Source organism: Amphibalanus amphitrite, unplaced genomic scaffold (genome assembly GCF_019059575.1).
Source record: "Amphibalanus amphitrite isolate SeventyFive unplaced genomic scaffold, NRLGWU_Aamphi_draft 000408F_arrow, whole genome shotgun sequence".
NCBI lineage: Eukaryota > Metazoa > Arthropoda > Thecostraca > Balanomorpha > Balanidae > Amphibalanus > Amphibalanus amphitrite.
In genome coordinates this window covers 290,316-305,174 of record NW_024881902.1, presented here as the reverse complement: position 1 = coordinate 305,174, position 14,859 = coordinate 290,316, and the positions used below count along the sequence as shown (strand labels likewise).

Sequence of the window (14,859 nt, the reverse complement as noted above, 5' to 3'; positions counted from 1 at the left end):
CGCCGCCTCGGCCCGCGCACTGGCTGTTCGAGGGAAGAGCGGCCGCGCCAGCCGCTGGCCCTGCCAAGCCCGCACGCCTTGTCCGAGGCGACCCTCACCCCACCTACACACCGGTGAAGGGCAGGCCTCAAAGGGACACATCCATTCGGAGAGACCGTTTGAGTGAACCGGGTGCCCTGTCGCGCCGGGACCCTGCCGGCCAGACGGAGCGAGCTCCTGCTCAGCCGCCACAGCGCGCCAGCTTCACTGCCGCAGCCCAGTGTCTAATCCCTGTCTTCCCACCCCAGATGGCCGTCTCCGTCTCTCGGCCCTCTGCCCGCCCGTCCCTCCCTCCCTCCCCCCCCCCCCGCTGTGTGTACCCCGCTCACCGCTGCTCACCGGGCGGGGTCACTGCGCCAGCTCCTCCCTCCCTCCTCCCCCGCTGTGTGTACCCCGCTCACCGCTGCTCACCGGGCGGGGTCACTGCGCCAGCTCCTCCGTCTCGTGCCGGGGCACGTCGAATATCTCTGCGAACAGTGCGGGCAGCTGGAGGTGCCGCCAGCGGGCGCGGTACCAGTGCAGCTGCTCCAGGTGGCGGCGGCCCAGTGCCTGCAGCTCGGGCAGCTTCAGCAGCAGCGTGTTGTAGATGTTCTGCTCCGAGACGTGGTTCCGCGCCAGCTGCGGAGCACGGGACGGCCGTCAGTGGCCGACACAGAGCGAAAGAACGGGCCGCTAGGTCCATTTTAACCCCCCCCCCCCCTCGTAAAAGCCGTAGCAAGACTCATACGACGATCGCAATGGCCTCCATGATGGCAAGCTGAATTATTAGGCGTTAGAGCGATGTATATTGCTCAGGATCTGCAGTTATAAATGACTTATTTATAAATCCCCACAAGGCGATATTTACGGCCGGCCGCCGCGGCGCACCTGGATTTTCAGCGCCTCCAGCAGCTTGTCGCGGTGGGCGTCGACGAGTTTGGCGTTGGTGACGCCTGGCCGGCTGGAGGCCATCAGCGCCACCGAACAGAACAGCGCCACCTCCGTATCGTTCAGCTTCAGCGCGTTCAGGCCGACACAGAACCCGAACACGGCAGTGGTCAGCTCACTCTGCGGGACACAGACACTGGTCAGCTCACTCTGCGGGCACAACAGACACTGGTCAGCTCACTGCGGGAAACGGACCGTGGTCAGCTCACTCTGCGGGCAACAGACCTGGTCACTGCGATCAGCGGACATTGGTTGCTAGGTTTTATCTTTCGTATTTCATTCATGCATTTGTTCCTTTTATCTGTCAATTTCGCCCTCAAGTTGCCTTGAATGCCTCCGTGGGTCTTAGTGACCAGACTAACAGCAAAATTAGCAGTAATAAAATAGAGACAAAGGGCAAATCGGTCGTCGCCGCCAGCCAATTATCTTTATAGAGATAATCAAAGATATAGCCATGCTACTACCCACATACACTACCACATACACTACATACACTGCTACTAACCCTTAACGCTAGATGAACGCAAAAAAAGATGTTCCAGCTGAAAATGTCCGCTGCTTTACTTTTATATTCATTGATCGAACAAACTCGTCGTTCGGGTAAAGCAGGAACTGAGAAAACCGGCAAAACCAGAGAAAAAGGGAGCTGCTGACGCCCGTCCGAACAGTTCATACACGTCTCTTATTGACACGATCATCTCCGTCTGACCCGACCCCCTCCATCCCTGGGACAGCTCTGCCCCGTCCTGCCCCATCCCGTCCAAACCCCGTCCCGTATCGTCCTCGTCCTACCCCGTCCAGCCCCGTCCAGCCTCGTCCCGTCCATCCCTACCCCGTCCAGTCCTACTCCGCTCCGTCCCGTCCCGTCCCGTTCCGTCCCGTCCAACTCCGCCTCGTCCCGCCCCACCGCTCCCCGTCCAGCCCCGTCCAGCCTCGTCCCGTCCATCCCGATCCCGTCCAGTCCTACATAGGCACGTCCCGTCCTACTCCGCTCCGTCCCGTCCCGTCCCGTCCCGTCCCTTCCTACTCCGTCCCGTCCAACTCCGCATCGTCCCGCCCCACCGCTCCCCGTCCAGCCCCGTCCTGCCCCGTATGTATGTATGTATGTATGTATGTATGTATGTATTGACATAACAAGCCTTCCACATATGGCGTGGCGATTACGCCGTCCGTCTGACCCGTCCCGTCCTGTCTGACCCGTCCCGTCCCGTGTGACCTGTTCCGTCCGTCTGCGGTCTGACCCGTCCCGTCCCGTCCTCGTCCTGCCCCGTCCAACCCCGTCCAGCCACCGCCGGGGGTCCGCCGTGGCTGGCCACTGACGTTGAACATGATGTCGAGGTGCTGTCGGCCGATGTACTGTCCGTCCGAGAAGGTGACCGTGCCGTCCACCGGGCTGACCAGACGAGACGCGTGCGCCAGCCACACGTCGAAGAAGCTCGCCTTGATCAGGATCAGCTGGTCGTCCTGGCTGAGCTCCAGAAAACCTGCACGCGGAACGAGTCGCGGTCAGAAGACGGCGCGGCTCCAGAAAACCTGCACGTGGAACGAGTCGCGGTCAGAAGACGACGCGGCTCCAGAAAATCCACTTGGGGGGGGGGGGAGGATGATAGAGGCTCGCTAAAGGCATGGACTGGACACGGACCCAAATTGATATGACAAGAGACCGTGCTATGTTGTTATCTTCCACTGGGAGATCGGCTGCCCACTGTGGACAGTGGACAGATTAGGTACACAAGAAGGCATGTCCAGAGCTGTGGCCTGTCATTTCCCCGTTAATGGTAGACATTCAGTTTAGAAAATCACCTTTCGGAGAAGTAATTTTACCTACCTTAAGAGCTAAAAGCTGTTTTTATATCAAATAGCTGAAATGATAACGGTACGTGATCCATTGAAGACTTTCAATCGGCATCGCTCTAAAGGCAAGCGCTCTCCCGATTGTATATTGTTTGCTATGTAGATTTCCATTGGGCCTGGGTCCCCGGAGTTGCTGAAGCGAGTATTATCTGGCACACAGCTGCGGCCCATCAACGGCCGGCGCCTGCAGTCGATGGGCCGCCAGCTGAGCCCATTCTCCGAACAGTGGTTATGCCCGTCCCCAGTCTGTCGACCGGCCCACGCAGCGGACCAGACGTGAGCAGAGCTCCTCAGAAGCGATCACACAGCTGTGTCAGCGGTCGCCGGTCGGGAACAGGCGGCCCCGGGCGCGAGCACGGCCCGCAGAGGTGACAGCCAGGAGCCGGCCCTGCGCTCTATGACCAGGAGCCGCGGCACAGCGCTGCGCGCCAGCCAGGGCGCGGCGGCAGGGGCGCTGAGTCGAAGTCAGGAGCTTTTAACCGATGCAGCTTTAAGTTGACTAGCTATGTGGCTATAATGACTTTTGGGCTAGTAATGATTAACGAACGGCAGCGCATTAGCAAGGTATGGCTCAGGAGAGAGGCGATAGATTACCCCTGGCCTCCAGCAAACCTGAAATTCAAAGAAGTCATTCATGTTGCTTATCTCCCAGAAAAAGTCAAGTTTGCATCGTGTTGAAATTCTACCCGATATCGGTTCGTTAGGTCGAACTCGTATCCGGTATCCATTTGTTAGGTCGGACTCGTACCCGGTATCCATTTGGGAGCGGATTCGTGCCTGGTATCCGTTTGGAGATTGACCTGGTTTCTGGTATCCGTTTGGCGAGGAGTGTCAACTCATACCTGCGTTTGGGGCGGGGAGTGTTAACTCGTACCTGGTATTTGTTTAGCGGGGAGTGTTGGTTCGTACCTGGTATCCGTTTGGCGAACTCGACCACCCTCTGGATGGACGGGGTGAGCATGGCGGCGAACGTCTGCCAGACGACAACGCGCCGGTGCTCGGCGGCCTCGGCCGTGGAGGTGGCGCCATCTGCGCTGCCCGACGGCGGTGAAAAGTCCTGCCGACAGGTGGCGCGGTCAGCGGCCGGCGCGCGTCCCATAGTCCCGCACCGAGCGACGGCGGCGGGACGGCCACAGGTGGAAGGCAAACAGTTACAAGTTACAACTGATCCACTTTATGTGAAAACCGCACGACCATCAATTACGATTGGTGTCGAGAGGGTGTAGAAGAGGGAGCTACATCATCAGAGGGGAAAACGCTCGCCTGCTGAGCTCACGAATCACGATCATACCCTTAATCGGATGGATTTACACATAGTAAGCAATTTGTTAATGTGAGGGCTTTCAGAACCCGCACTTTTACATTATAGGTGTAGAGGGATAAAAACAGGGGCGAAGCACCTACCAGCACAGTGTCTGAGCTCAGTGGGTCTACGCCCGCAAAAGGGTTTTATTACCCCAGGTGGGACCGTGAGCCACTGTTTGGCAAATGACAGCCAACGCTTCTTAGTCAATCATTGGAGTTCATTCCATATTACGGGCTGGAAGCCTCAAAATGTCAACGACACTGAGACGGGAGAGTCGTCTCGTGAGTTCGTGACCATTGCAGACGATTGCAAATGTAGACTGTGCGCCGAGTCAGTGGTATTGTAAAGTGATGGGCGGAGCAGAGGGCGGCACAGGATATTCTAGGCGGCGCTGTAATCGCCCCTCTGCTCCTCGGTCATGTATACGGCCAGACTCGAGTGAGGCCGCCCGGCAGCCCTGTAGACTACCTCGTGACGTCACCACTGCATCCCTATCGACTATCGGTCAGTAGACTCGGATACAGGGACTGTTTATTCATCCGCCGCACGCAGCTCAGCTCGGCGGACGACCCGCCGGCGCTCTGCGGAGTGCGGGCCCACTTACGAACACGGCCGGCCTCCGGGTGAGCGAGCGCGTCTTCTCCTCGGTGAAAGAGCAGTGGGCGTGGTGCGCCTGCGACACCGTCAGGATGACGTCATAGATGGCCAGCTGCCTGGTCTCCATGTCCCGTGACTGGTCGTCGTCCGAGCTGGGCACGCGGCCCTCCAGCTCGCACCGCTCCCGACTTCGCTTCGGTACCCGGCCGTACCGCACAGCTGGGGGCGGGGGGAGGGGGTCAGAGGGAGCTCCGGGGGAGAGCGGGAGATATGACCTGTGTATGTGGAGAGGGGAGGGGGTGGTCAGAGGGACTTCTTCTGGGGAGGGTGTCAGGGGGACCTGTGTACCGCAGTGGGGATGGAGAGGTGTCAGGGGACCTGTGTACCGCAGTGGGGAGGGAGAGGTGTCAGGGGGACCTGTGTACCGCTGTGGGGAGGGAGAGGTGTCAGGGGGACCTGTGTACCGCTGTGGGGAGGTAGAGGTGTCAGGGGGACCTGTGTACCGCAGTGGAGAGGGGAGGGGGAGGGTCAGAGAAACGTCTGGGGAGAGGGGAGATGCGTCTTTGTATACCTCTGTGGAGAGAGAGGCAGCTGCAGCAGCGGAGGACCGCGTCGGGTCCACAAGATAGCCGCGGCGGTAGAGAGTTCGGGTGGATAGGAGAGAGGCCGTACACCATAGCGGACGTCAACTACAGGACCATAAATCAGCTTCAAAAATATTTAATGGCGAGGACGAAAATGAAAGTTGCAGCTGCGTTCATAGATCTAGTTTATTTCAACATGGGTCCGGTAATCACATTGGTGTTTGACCATCATGTAATCAGTATTCCTTTACTTAATGATACGTGTTTTCTAAAAAAAAAAAAATACATCCTTTATGAGTTCAAAGTACCTACTCGCGTCAAATACCTAGTTACGTTTTATTCTGCACACACATTGTAGTTTCTGCACTTCTTTAGAACTCGAAAGCACAAAAATTATGCCTGGGTTATCGGGCAGGAAAACGGCACACACAATGAGTGGCATTTAGGTATATGCAAACGGATGCAGCGAAATACTTACAATCTCTGGACATCCCAACAGCTAAACATTTCTTGAATCTACAATATTGACATCTATTTCTATTTAAGCGTATCACCAAACACTTTCCTTCTCGTAAACATCTATATTCTATTTGTTTCTGTATACTTCTTCGGAAGAACCCCTGAAACACAAGGAAGACACCTGTCAGTTATCACTCGCACATCGACACTGGCAGCAGAGCGTGTTCAGTGCCAGACCAGTACCGGGGGACGCTCCGGACACCCACTGGGAGGGTTGTGGGATCTCCTCAGATAGCCACAGCCCACACCTTCGTCATTCGCCAGACCCCTTCTCTGAGTTTTTTACCAGGTCACTGCATAGTTTTGATTGGAGCACTGATTCATTAATATTTGGAAACATAGTGTTTCACCGTTTGACATCTCTCACTGGACGTACCTACAAAAATACGTCAAATTGTGGTCATCGCAAGGTTAGGGATCGTGCCATTTATTTCGAAAACATAAAGATAAAAATGAAGATAAACGTATCTTTCTTTACGCGTCTCTCCCCCTCTCTCTCCCTCTCTTACACATATACACTCTCACACATAAGTATGCCAATTCCACTTAGTTCGTAACTTCTATCCATGGTATAGATATAATTACTTGTCAATTTCATGTCAGATATGAAAGATACGTCATTACTAACGACTATGTTTTGCTGTTTTTCAGATTTTGGAGGTTTTGGGACAGCCAATAGGCCATGCTGGGCGACTAATAACTGGCAGATACACACATGAATGGTATTCTTGCAAAGGTGAGTAGGGGAGACCCGGAAGGTATGGGCCATCGCTGTTTTGAAGAAGTGTTGCGTATTTTTACACATTTGACCACGTAAGCTGGTAGCAGCCATTTCGTTACGCAACCCACGTGATTTCCAAAATTTTCCTCGGTCTTCTTTGGCAATGGGGCGGTGAAAAAGCGTTTTGCCCTCTTCGAGTAAAATACGGTACATAAAGAAAACTCGTGATCAACGTGAACCAGGCTCGTTATATGGTGTCAGACCATCGCCAACACAAAGTTTAAAGCGTGCAAATTAAGACTGGATAGACAATTTGAAGCTTTCTTGCAAGATTATGAGCTGAGATGCTACGCGCAATCTGGCGTCATAACCGGGAGGTTCGGGCCACCCAACCCCGTTGATCCTATATAAATAAATAAAAAGATGCTTTCATTGAATGTCCCCGTCAATAAGTTTATTTTTGTCTCGCAAGGGCGAAAATTTGACTACGAATGGCATTTTAACAGAAAAATGTTGTTTGTCTTATTTCATGGAACACGATTGGGTTAACCATAATAAATATGTGCCCAAGTGATTAGTGACCTCCAGGAAGTAAGCTGTTGGCCGCTTCTGCGGTTCCTGGGCTCTAAGAGAGCTCAAGGTCCCAGCTACGAGTATTGTTCTCAATGTTGAGAAAAGAATATGAAACATGACACCGGTCCATACCTCCCGGGCCATGGCCCATCCTCCCGCGGTGTATTTTGATGGATCGAAAAAACGCATGATTTATTAAAAGTTCTCTCGAGACAAAATAGTTGATCCCAGATGCCTAATATCAGGCACACTTTACAGGCGAAAGGCGATATCACGTACACAGAGTGAAAAACCAGATCTAACTACTGCCCACTGGAAAAATTACCATTTCACAAAACCGGCCCATACCTCCCGGGTCTCCCCTAAGTATGTAGGTATCTCTGTCCATGAATACCTGGAAAATGAGTCAGTCTTTTGTACTGAATGATTTGGGGTTAACAGTTAGCCGTGCTTTCTGCTTAGATCATTGCTATTTTGAAATGTGTCTTTATCAATAACTGTGTGTCAATGTTACAATGTCGGTGTCAGGAATGAAGTACCGAACTTGAAACCTGCGTGACAACTCCAATTGGCTTCATGCTCCATGTTGAGCTAAAAAAGCCCGCATATTTTGGATGAAGGTTTCCCTTTGCCTAAAACCTTAACAGAAATAGAAGACGAACCAATTCACCCATTGATTAAGTTTCCGCCCCATAGCTCGGTCGGTAGAGCGTTGGGCTCTCGGTGGCGACAGTCCGCGTTCGAGTCGCTCTGTTGCTCGATTAACACAGTAGACTGGTTAGTGGAGTGGCCTGCGTCTGGTGAGAGCACCCGCGGCCATTCCACCGCGCGGTGAGTGGACACAGATTCTGTCCACTGGCATCACGCCATCAGACACTAGTCATTAGATACTAGACGTTAGTCATGTTAATTTTGATTTGAAATGCTCATGAACACCGGGAATTTCCCGGTCGGACGGGTGGCTGCAGGGTCTGCACTCTGCACCCTGCGCTCTGCAGTCCGGTTGGTGCAGCAAGTAATGATTGATGTGGGCTCTGACTTCATTAACCCTCGCCCGCACATGCCATTTTCCCATCCTAGAACGCACATGGGGGGGGGGGGGTGGTTGCCACCCCCCCGCGCCATTTGGTTCCTGTTGGAGATAGAGCTTAGCAGTAAAGACCAAAAAGATTCTTTGGGAAGAGACGAATCCAATGATACCCAGTTTTACCTTCTCAGGTCAGTCATTGACCTTCTAGGTCAGGTCAAACTAAAAAATGTTGCTGTTTTGGGTCACCGTTGGATATCAAGTGCGCTGCTGATCAAATACCGATGACGATGCTGTTTTCTGGTGCCAAGCCAGCTAGAACCTCTTTGTCACACTATCCGACCAGAATTTTGCTGCTGAGGTCATTTCAGGTCAAGTTAGGTCAAGGTCAATTATATGTGTTTGTATGTCTGTGTGTGTCTGTGTGTATACTGATGTGTGCACCGATTGTTTTTGGGTCCATATCACATGAAATCATGATCCGAGAAGCTTTTACCAAAAATGCAGTCAAAAAACTTCACAAAAAGTAAATTCAGCTTGCCTAAAACGCAATTATCTTAGATGACCTAGGTTGACCTTGACCCTGACCTTGACCCCTGTACATCGTCGAACAACATGTTCCATGATAGGTGGGAGGTAAGACTGGCAAAAAAGGCCGAAATCAGGGTGTCAAAAGCTCACAAGGCCCATGGCAAACGCAAGATGTTGAGAATTGGCCATTTGGGTCATGACATGACCTGAAAAACAAGGTCATATCTCCGAAACCAAAAATCACAGAAACTTGAAATTTTCAGTGGACATCAAGAAAGGATAGACGAGCAGCTATACGAAAAATCAGCCTTCTACCTAAAAAATGTTGAGTGCAGATTAGAAAGACTGCCTGGGGGGGGGGGTGGCAACCACCCCCCCCCCCCCATGTGCGGGCGAGGGTTAATCCGACTATCAAAATCTGCGAGCTTTGTTTGTTTAGGCATAAAAGCAACGGCTTGCTGTAAATGAACCTCTTCTGTCTACTTCATGTATATTTGTAAATTATTTCGATGTACAACTTTATTGGTCTTATCTGGTAGCTTCCTACCGGCAATATTACCGAACCACAACCATGAAAATCAGACGGAAACAGATATTTGCAAATGCCGAAGTTTTTGATTGGGATGTTCACTTTCTTAGCTCGTTGACATCGATAATCAGCTTAATACATCATTCGATGCGTCAAAGAATCGGGTAAGTCACGCTCCGGCGGCGCAGTGAGCCTCGCGGAGGTCTCGGGCGGCACCGCCCCGTCGCGCGGTGTTCCCTTCCTGGCCACCGCTGCAGTCTCCCCGGAGCGTGGTGTGCGGCGGTGCAGCCTACCAGCGCAGGCCGCCGCCGCCGCGGCGTTGCAGTCCCCGGGCGGGCCGACTGAATGGAGCGGGAGCCGGGGAGCGGTACCGCGCCTCCCCGGGCCCGCCGTCCGCCGACCGGGGCGGAGGCCGGGAGCAATACCGCGCCTCCCCGGGCCCGCTGACTGGGGCGGGAGCCGGGGAGCAATACCGCGCCTATGGGGACCCGCCGACCGGGGCGGGGGCCGGGGAGCAGTACCGCGGTAGCCTCCCCGGGCCCGCTGACGGGGGCGGGAGCTGGGGAGCAGTACCACACCTCCCCGGGCCCGCTGAGTGGGGCCGGAGGCTGCGAGGAATACTGCGCCTCGGGAGCCACACTCCTGCGGCACATACCGGCGCTGCTGTCTCTGGCGAACCCCGGCCAAGATTACTTCCCTACATTATATTATTGTCGACTGAGTGAGACAGACTGAGACAAGGAGTACCGCGTCTCTTTGGCGGCATCAGCTCTGATCCTCTCTCAGTACGGTGCAGCACGTGCCACGTTTCAGAATAGCTTGTTTTTCCGACGTTACTACCCCCACCACATCTATTTTGGCTCGTAAGTGCTAAATGGTTTACGTGGATACTGAATACATTGATGTCAGTTTTCAGTGTCGTTTGACAGCATGTTTCACATGCTTTTCATAAAGCTACAAACAAACAAACAAACAAACAAACAAACAAACAAACAAAAACTGGATAAGAAACCCGACGAGTAGTTAGGTGGCGGATATGTAGTTTATAAATTCAGATTATCAAGTTGGACCTCGTCTCACGCAGGCTCATACCATGAAAAAACATGAAATAATTGTAGTACTTCTACCATAATTTGTGAAGTGTTTTTAAAAGCTGTTTGATGTTTTCACAGTAACGAACGTTTAAGAGGACTGAATTATACGCCAAAAAGTGGTGGCAGGTTACGCCCCCGTTTGTCGCCGGCTCCTGTGCTACAAATTACACGTTTTCAGGAAACGCAAACAAATGATATTTCACTTTTGCAGCGACAAGGTTATCGACCCCACAGAGGTGTGGCTTCGCCAAGGCGACGGGCTCGGCCGTGCCTCGTCAGAGCTGTGACGTCATCCCGGCACAGCTGCCTCAGTGTGTGACGTCACGGCCGACTAGCGGGGGACGTGAGACGCTCACCGCCCACCTCTCTGACGTTAGACGCTCACCCCCTCTGACGTCATACGCTCACCGCCCACCTCTCTGACGTTAGACGCTCACCCCCTCTGACGTCATACGCTCACCCCACCGACGTCAGACGCTCACCCCCTCTGACGTCAGACGCTCACCTTGCATCCCTCGCAGGAGGTGACGCCGTAGTGGTAACCGGACGCCTTGTCGCCGCACACGCGGCACGGCACGAATGTTTTGTTGGGTGACGACGTATTGGAGTCGGCCAGCACCACATTTTGCTCTGGAATCAGACGGAGAATTTCGTCAGGGTGACATTGTGAGATAGATGTGAGAGACCAGTGACATTTAACCCCATCTGAAATTAGACAAATAAATAAATGGTGTTAGAAGAGGGCAGCTCATGCTGCCAGACCCTGATCCACGAGACAAGAGACGGGCCAGCAGGCTGTTTTGGGCTTACCTACTTCTAGAGGTCTGCCAGCTTTCTGGATGAAGCCAACACTCAACATGATAAATCATTTGTCATGCTCGGATGTCATTACTTTGTTCAAGGTAGGTACGCTTTTTTTTTGGCTACTGGTTGTTTATTGTTTTCGCTTCGAAACAATTCGAAACGAAACGAAAACAATAAACGATTAGTAGCCGAAAAAAACGTACCTACCTTGAATTAAGATGTCTAGTCGTAAAAGCTTGAAATCAGTCATTACTTTGGACTAAGTCATGGAATATCAAAACGCGGAAACCCCAGTAAAGATTAGATGCCTAGTTTTAAATGCCTCTCGTCAAAGAATCTGCGCGACGCCTGACCGGTACTCAACGTTACGTTCTTGCGGTGATTGCTTCATGATCTCCACGAAGAGTTAGCCTGATCCGAGCTTCTAATTATAGCACACTGGTGCGATGCTAAGTAATGCTTCCTTGTTGGGACAGGTGGCTAGTGGGCCTCATGTCTAATGACCACTCACAGCTGCAATGACGCATCAACTGCCACCGGATAAATATCCCAGGCATCCCGTGTTGTCAAACAAGACTCGGTTCTACACAATAACCGCGGACTTTTGACATGGAGAGTTGGTCTAACACCGGCTGCATTTGGACAACTTCTGCCATGAGACCGGTCCGGCTCCGCGCACGGTGACGTCACAGCTCACGAGCCAACGACCTCTGCCTGCACGAGCGGCGCGGCCGGCGGCGGTTCCGCCTCAACGTCCGACCTACTTTGATCGTCACCTCCCCGCGCCATCCGTCAGAGCAGGCGCGCAGGCAGGCACCGCCGACGCCGGAGAACCGGCCGTCTATGCAAACGACCGCGGCGCTGGCTGCAAGCGGGCGGCGCGGCGGTCACCGAACTCGCCCGTAATCCGCGCGCCAGGAACGGCGCGCTCATGGTAACTGGGCGGCGGCGCGCCACGGCCACACGTCGAATCGACAATGGGCGCCGCCGCGCCGACTCCGCCCGGCGCCCAGTCGACTCTGGATGCCGTCTCTGGCAGAGAGTGGAGTGGGCCGGGCGCGGCTGAGATTCGCCATCCCAGGTGGGGTTTGAGTCGCTCGTTGGATCTTTGCGAGCCCTGTGCTACCGTCTGTGGCCCTGCTAAGCACAGTCGGCAGTCTGTTTCGGTAGTCTGTTCCGGCAGTCTTTTCCGGCAGTCTGTTTCGGCAGTATGTTTCAGCAGTCGGTAGCAGCCGGCAGCCGCTGAGCTGCCGGTGGTGTCAGCGGCCGCCGCTCGGCCGTCCACAGGCGGCCGCTCTCCGCTCTCTGCAGTCCAGCCGTGCCGAACAGAGTGCAGTCGGCTCCGCTCAGACCGGGTCCGGCCGTCCACCCGCCGGACCCGTCCAGCCGCACTCCGCTCAGACCGGGTCCGGCCGCACTCCGCTCAGACCGGGTCCAGCCGCACTCCGCTCAGACGGGGTCCGTCCAGCCGCACTCCGCGGCCGCCGCCGAGACAGTTCACGGAACTCGGCACAGTGTGCCAGCTGCAGAGGCGAGCCCCGCAGACCGGCAAGTTCCGTGTCAATAATGAGGCTCAGAGGAGGGAAGACTCAACACCGCCGGCCGAGGCGAAGTACCCAGAACGGAAACGTCCATGCCAGTGACTGTGCCGGCGTCTTCATGTCATGTAGGTTCGGTGGATTCGATGGCTGTGGTACATTGATTTCTTCTAACGCACTCCGCCAGCCGAGACAGCACGAATATTCAGTTACTTTAGGGATGGTTCTGATACGATACTGTGGCCATTTTAATTATCTTGCATCTTGACATTATCATCCAATTATTTTCATGCTTATTATTACTGATAATTCATCTGGTCAGCAGCATGCAACGTACGCATCGTTATGCTTTTTTGTATCAACGATCAACATCAGGCTCCACGGATCTGTATCGTAATTCAGTATGACACCAGTACCACATTTAATGAGTGATGAATCAGCATAATGAATCAGTATCGCATGTGTCAGTATCATGGATCATCACCATTTGTCAGTACCAGTACCACGCTGCTTTGGATCGGTCAATGGACTGACTGTGCTGTTTTACCGGTACCTTCCCTTCCACACATTTCCACAGAGTGACAGGGAGTACAGCAGTGCTACTCAGAGTTCCATCAGAGGACACTGATTTACACGGAGTGCCACAGTGCTCCACAGTGTTCCACAGAGCTGCACAGAGTTACGGGGATGACAGGGGGCCTCCAGGCTCCAGACCTCTGTGGAGCCACCGACTCAGCCGGACGAACGGCAACGCGGGAAACTTACATGATCTCGCATGAATAGCTTTGAAAGGTGGGTGAATAACTGAATGCATGACCACTGAAAAACATGTCAAGAATTCAGAATAATTTATCAGTGATAAAATACTTGCATCGTGCTCCATAGTGCCGAGAAAATTGACAAGCACATCTTGAGATGATTGATCAGACAGAAGGATATGGTAAGCGTGCTTAGGAATAGGAATAATTAGGAAAAGAGCATCTTGGTTTTGTGTGTTTCTAGTTCGGTACACTCGGGCTGGGCACTGCTCAGCGGTCAGGTGGCAGTATTTCGCAGAGAAACTGGTCATTCATTTGCAAACCTTACGCTGTTTCACCTGTGAGAAATGGTTATTCGTTCATAAATGTTAAGAAGTGAGCGCGACTGGCAACAACGCTACGTGAAACACCGGACGTGAAAGGCGCGTCGTTCGATCATAAATGTTGTAAAAATGACTGAAACTAATGGGCATTTCATCCCTGCATCGTACTGCAACTTTTCACCATCCAACAACGTACTTTTTCGCATGTCACCTCGAAGCACTTACGGTCGCTCGTTAGATCTAACAGCGGACATCTCGCCACCACTCGACTGGCGACTGATGACTGGTGACTGGTGACTGGCGACTGGTGACTGTATTTCTGAGACAGCCGTCTGAAGACGGGGCTCGTCACGCACGTCATCCTTTCACTTTGTGGGCGGAAATCCCCACTGATCTACCGTCACAATGACATGACCGCAACAGGGAGACAGGGGAGGTTCCAGATGCTTCAGCTGGAGGGCTGAGCAGACACGCTAATCATGTAACTATCAACCACTCAGTCACCACCGTAGAAAGGATGCCAATCGGGGACTCGTTTCAGAACTCGGACCGGGAGCCGGCCGCTTTTCACCGAGACTCTTCTCTGGGCGGTGTGGACGGTCTGAGGGAGAGGCCACGCTCGGAGAGCGGCGCACGGTGTCGGGGAGCGGCGCACGGTGTCGGAGAGCGGCGGACGGTGTCGGGGAGCGGCGGACAGTGTCGCGGAGCGGCGGACAGTGTCGCGGAGCGGCGCACAGTGTCGGCGGAGCGGCGGATAGTGTCGGGGAGCGGCGGATAGTGTCGCAGAGCGGCGCACAGTGTCATGTAGCGGCGCACGGTGTCGGGAAGCGGCGCACAGTGTCGGAGAGCGGCGGAGCGGCAGACAGTGTCGGGGAGCGGCGGAGCGGCGCACAGTGTCGGAGAGCGGCACACAGTGTCGGGGAGCGGCGTAGCGGCGCACGGTGTCGGAGAGCGGTGGACAGTGTCGGGGAGCGGCGCAGTGTCGGGGAGCGGCGCAGTGTCGGAGAGCGGCGGACAGTGTCGGAGAGCGGCGGACAGTGTCGGAGAGCGGCGCACGTGTCGGGGAGCGGCGGACAGTGTCGCGGAGCGGCGGACAGTGTCGCGGAGCGGCGCACAGTGTCGGCGGAGCGGCGGA

General features: G+C 54.2%; 1 protein-coding gene across 3 annotated transcripts in view; it reads right to left on the bottom strand.

Moving 5' to 3' along the window:
- Positions 1–14,859, bottom strand: part of LOC122390774 (ecdysone-induced protein 78C-like) — a 62,889-nt gene that overhangs the window by 7,869 nt on the left and 40,161 nt on the right. For 2 of the 3 annotated variants that reach the window (XM_043384037.1, XM_043384035.1), the window contains 7 exons: positions 10,807–10,931; positions 5,786–5,927; positions 4,731–4,942; positions 3,730–3,877; positions 2,287–2,450; positions 907–1,086; positions 441–657 (listed from right to left, as the gene is read on the bottom strand). In XM_043384037.1, the coding sequence (XP_043239972.1) occupies positions 460–657; positions 907–1,086; positions 2,287–2,450; positions 3,730–3,877; positions 4,731–4,942; positions 5,786–5,927; positions 10,807–10,931 (1,169 nt within the window). In that variant the 3' untranslated portion in view covers positions 441–459. The remainder of the gene's footprint in view (positions 1–440; positions 658–906; positions 1,087–2,286; positions 2,451–3,729; positions 3,878–4,730; positions 4,943–5,785; positions 5,928–10,806; positions 10,932–14,859) is intronic. The other variant, XM_043384036.1, reaches the window with a different exon arrangement.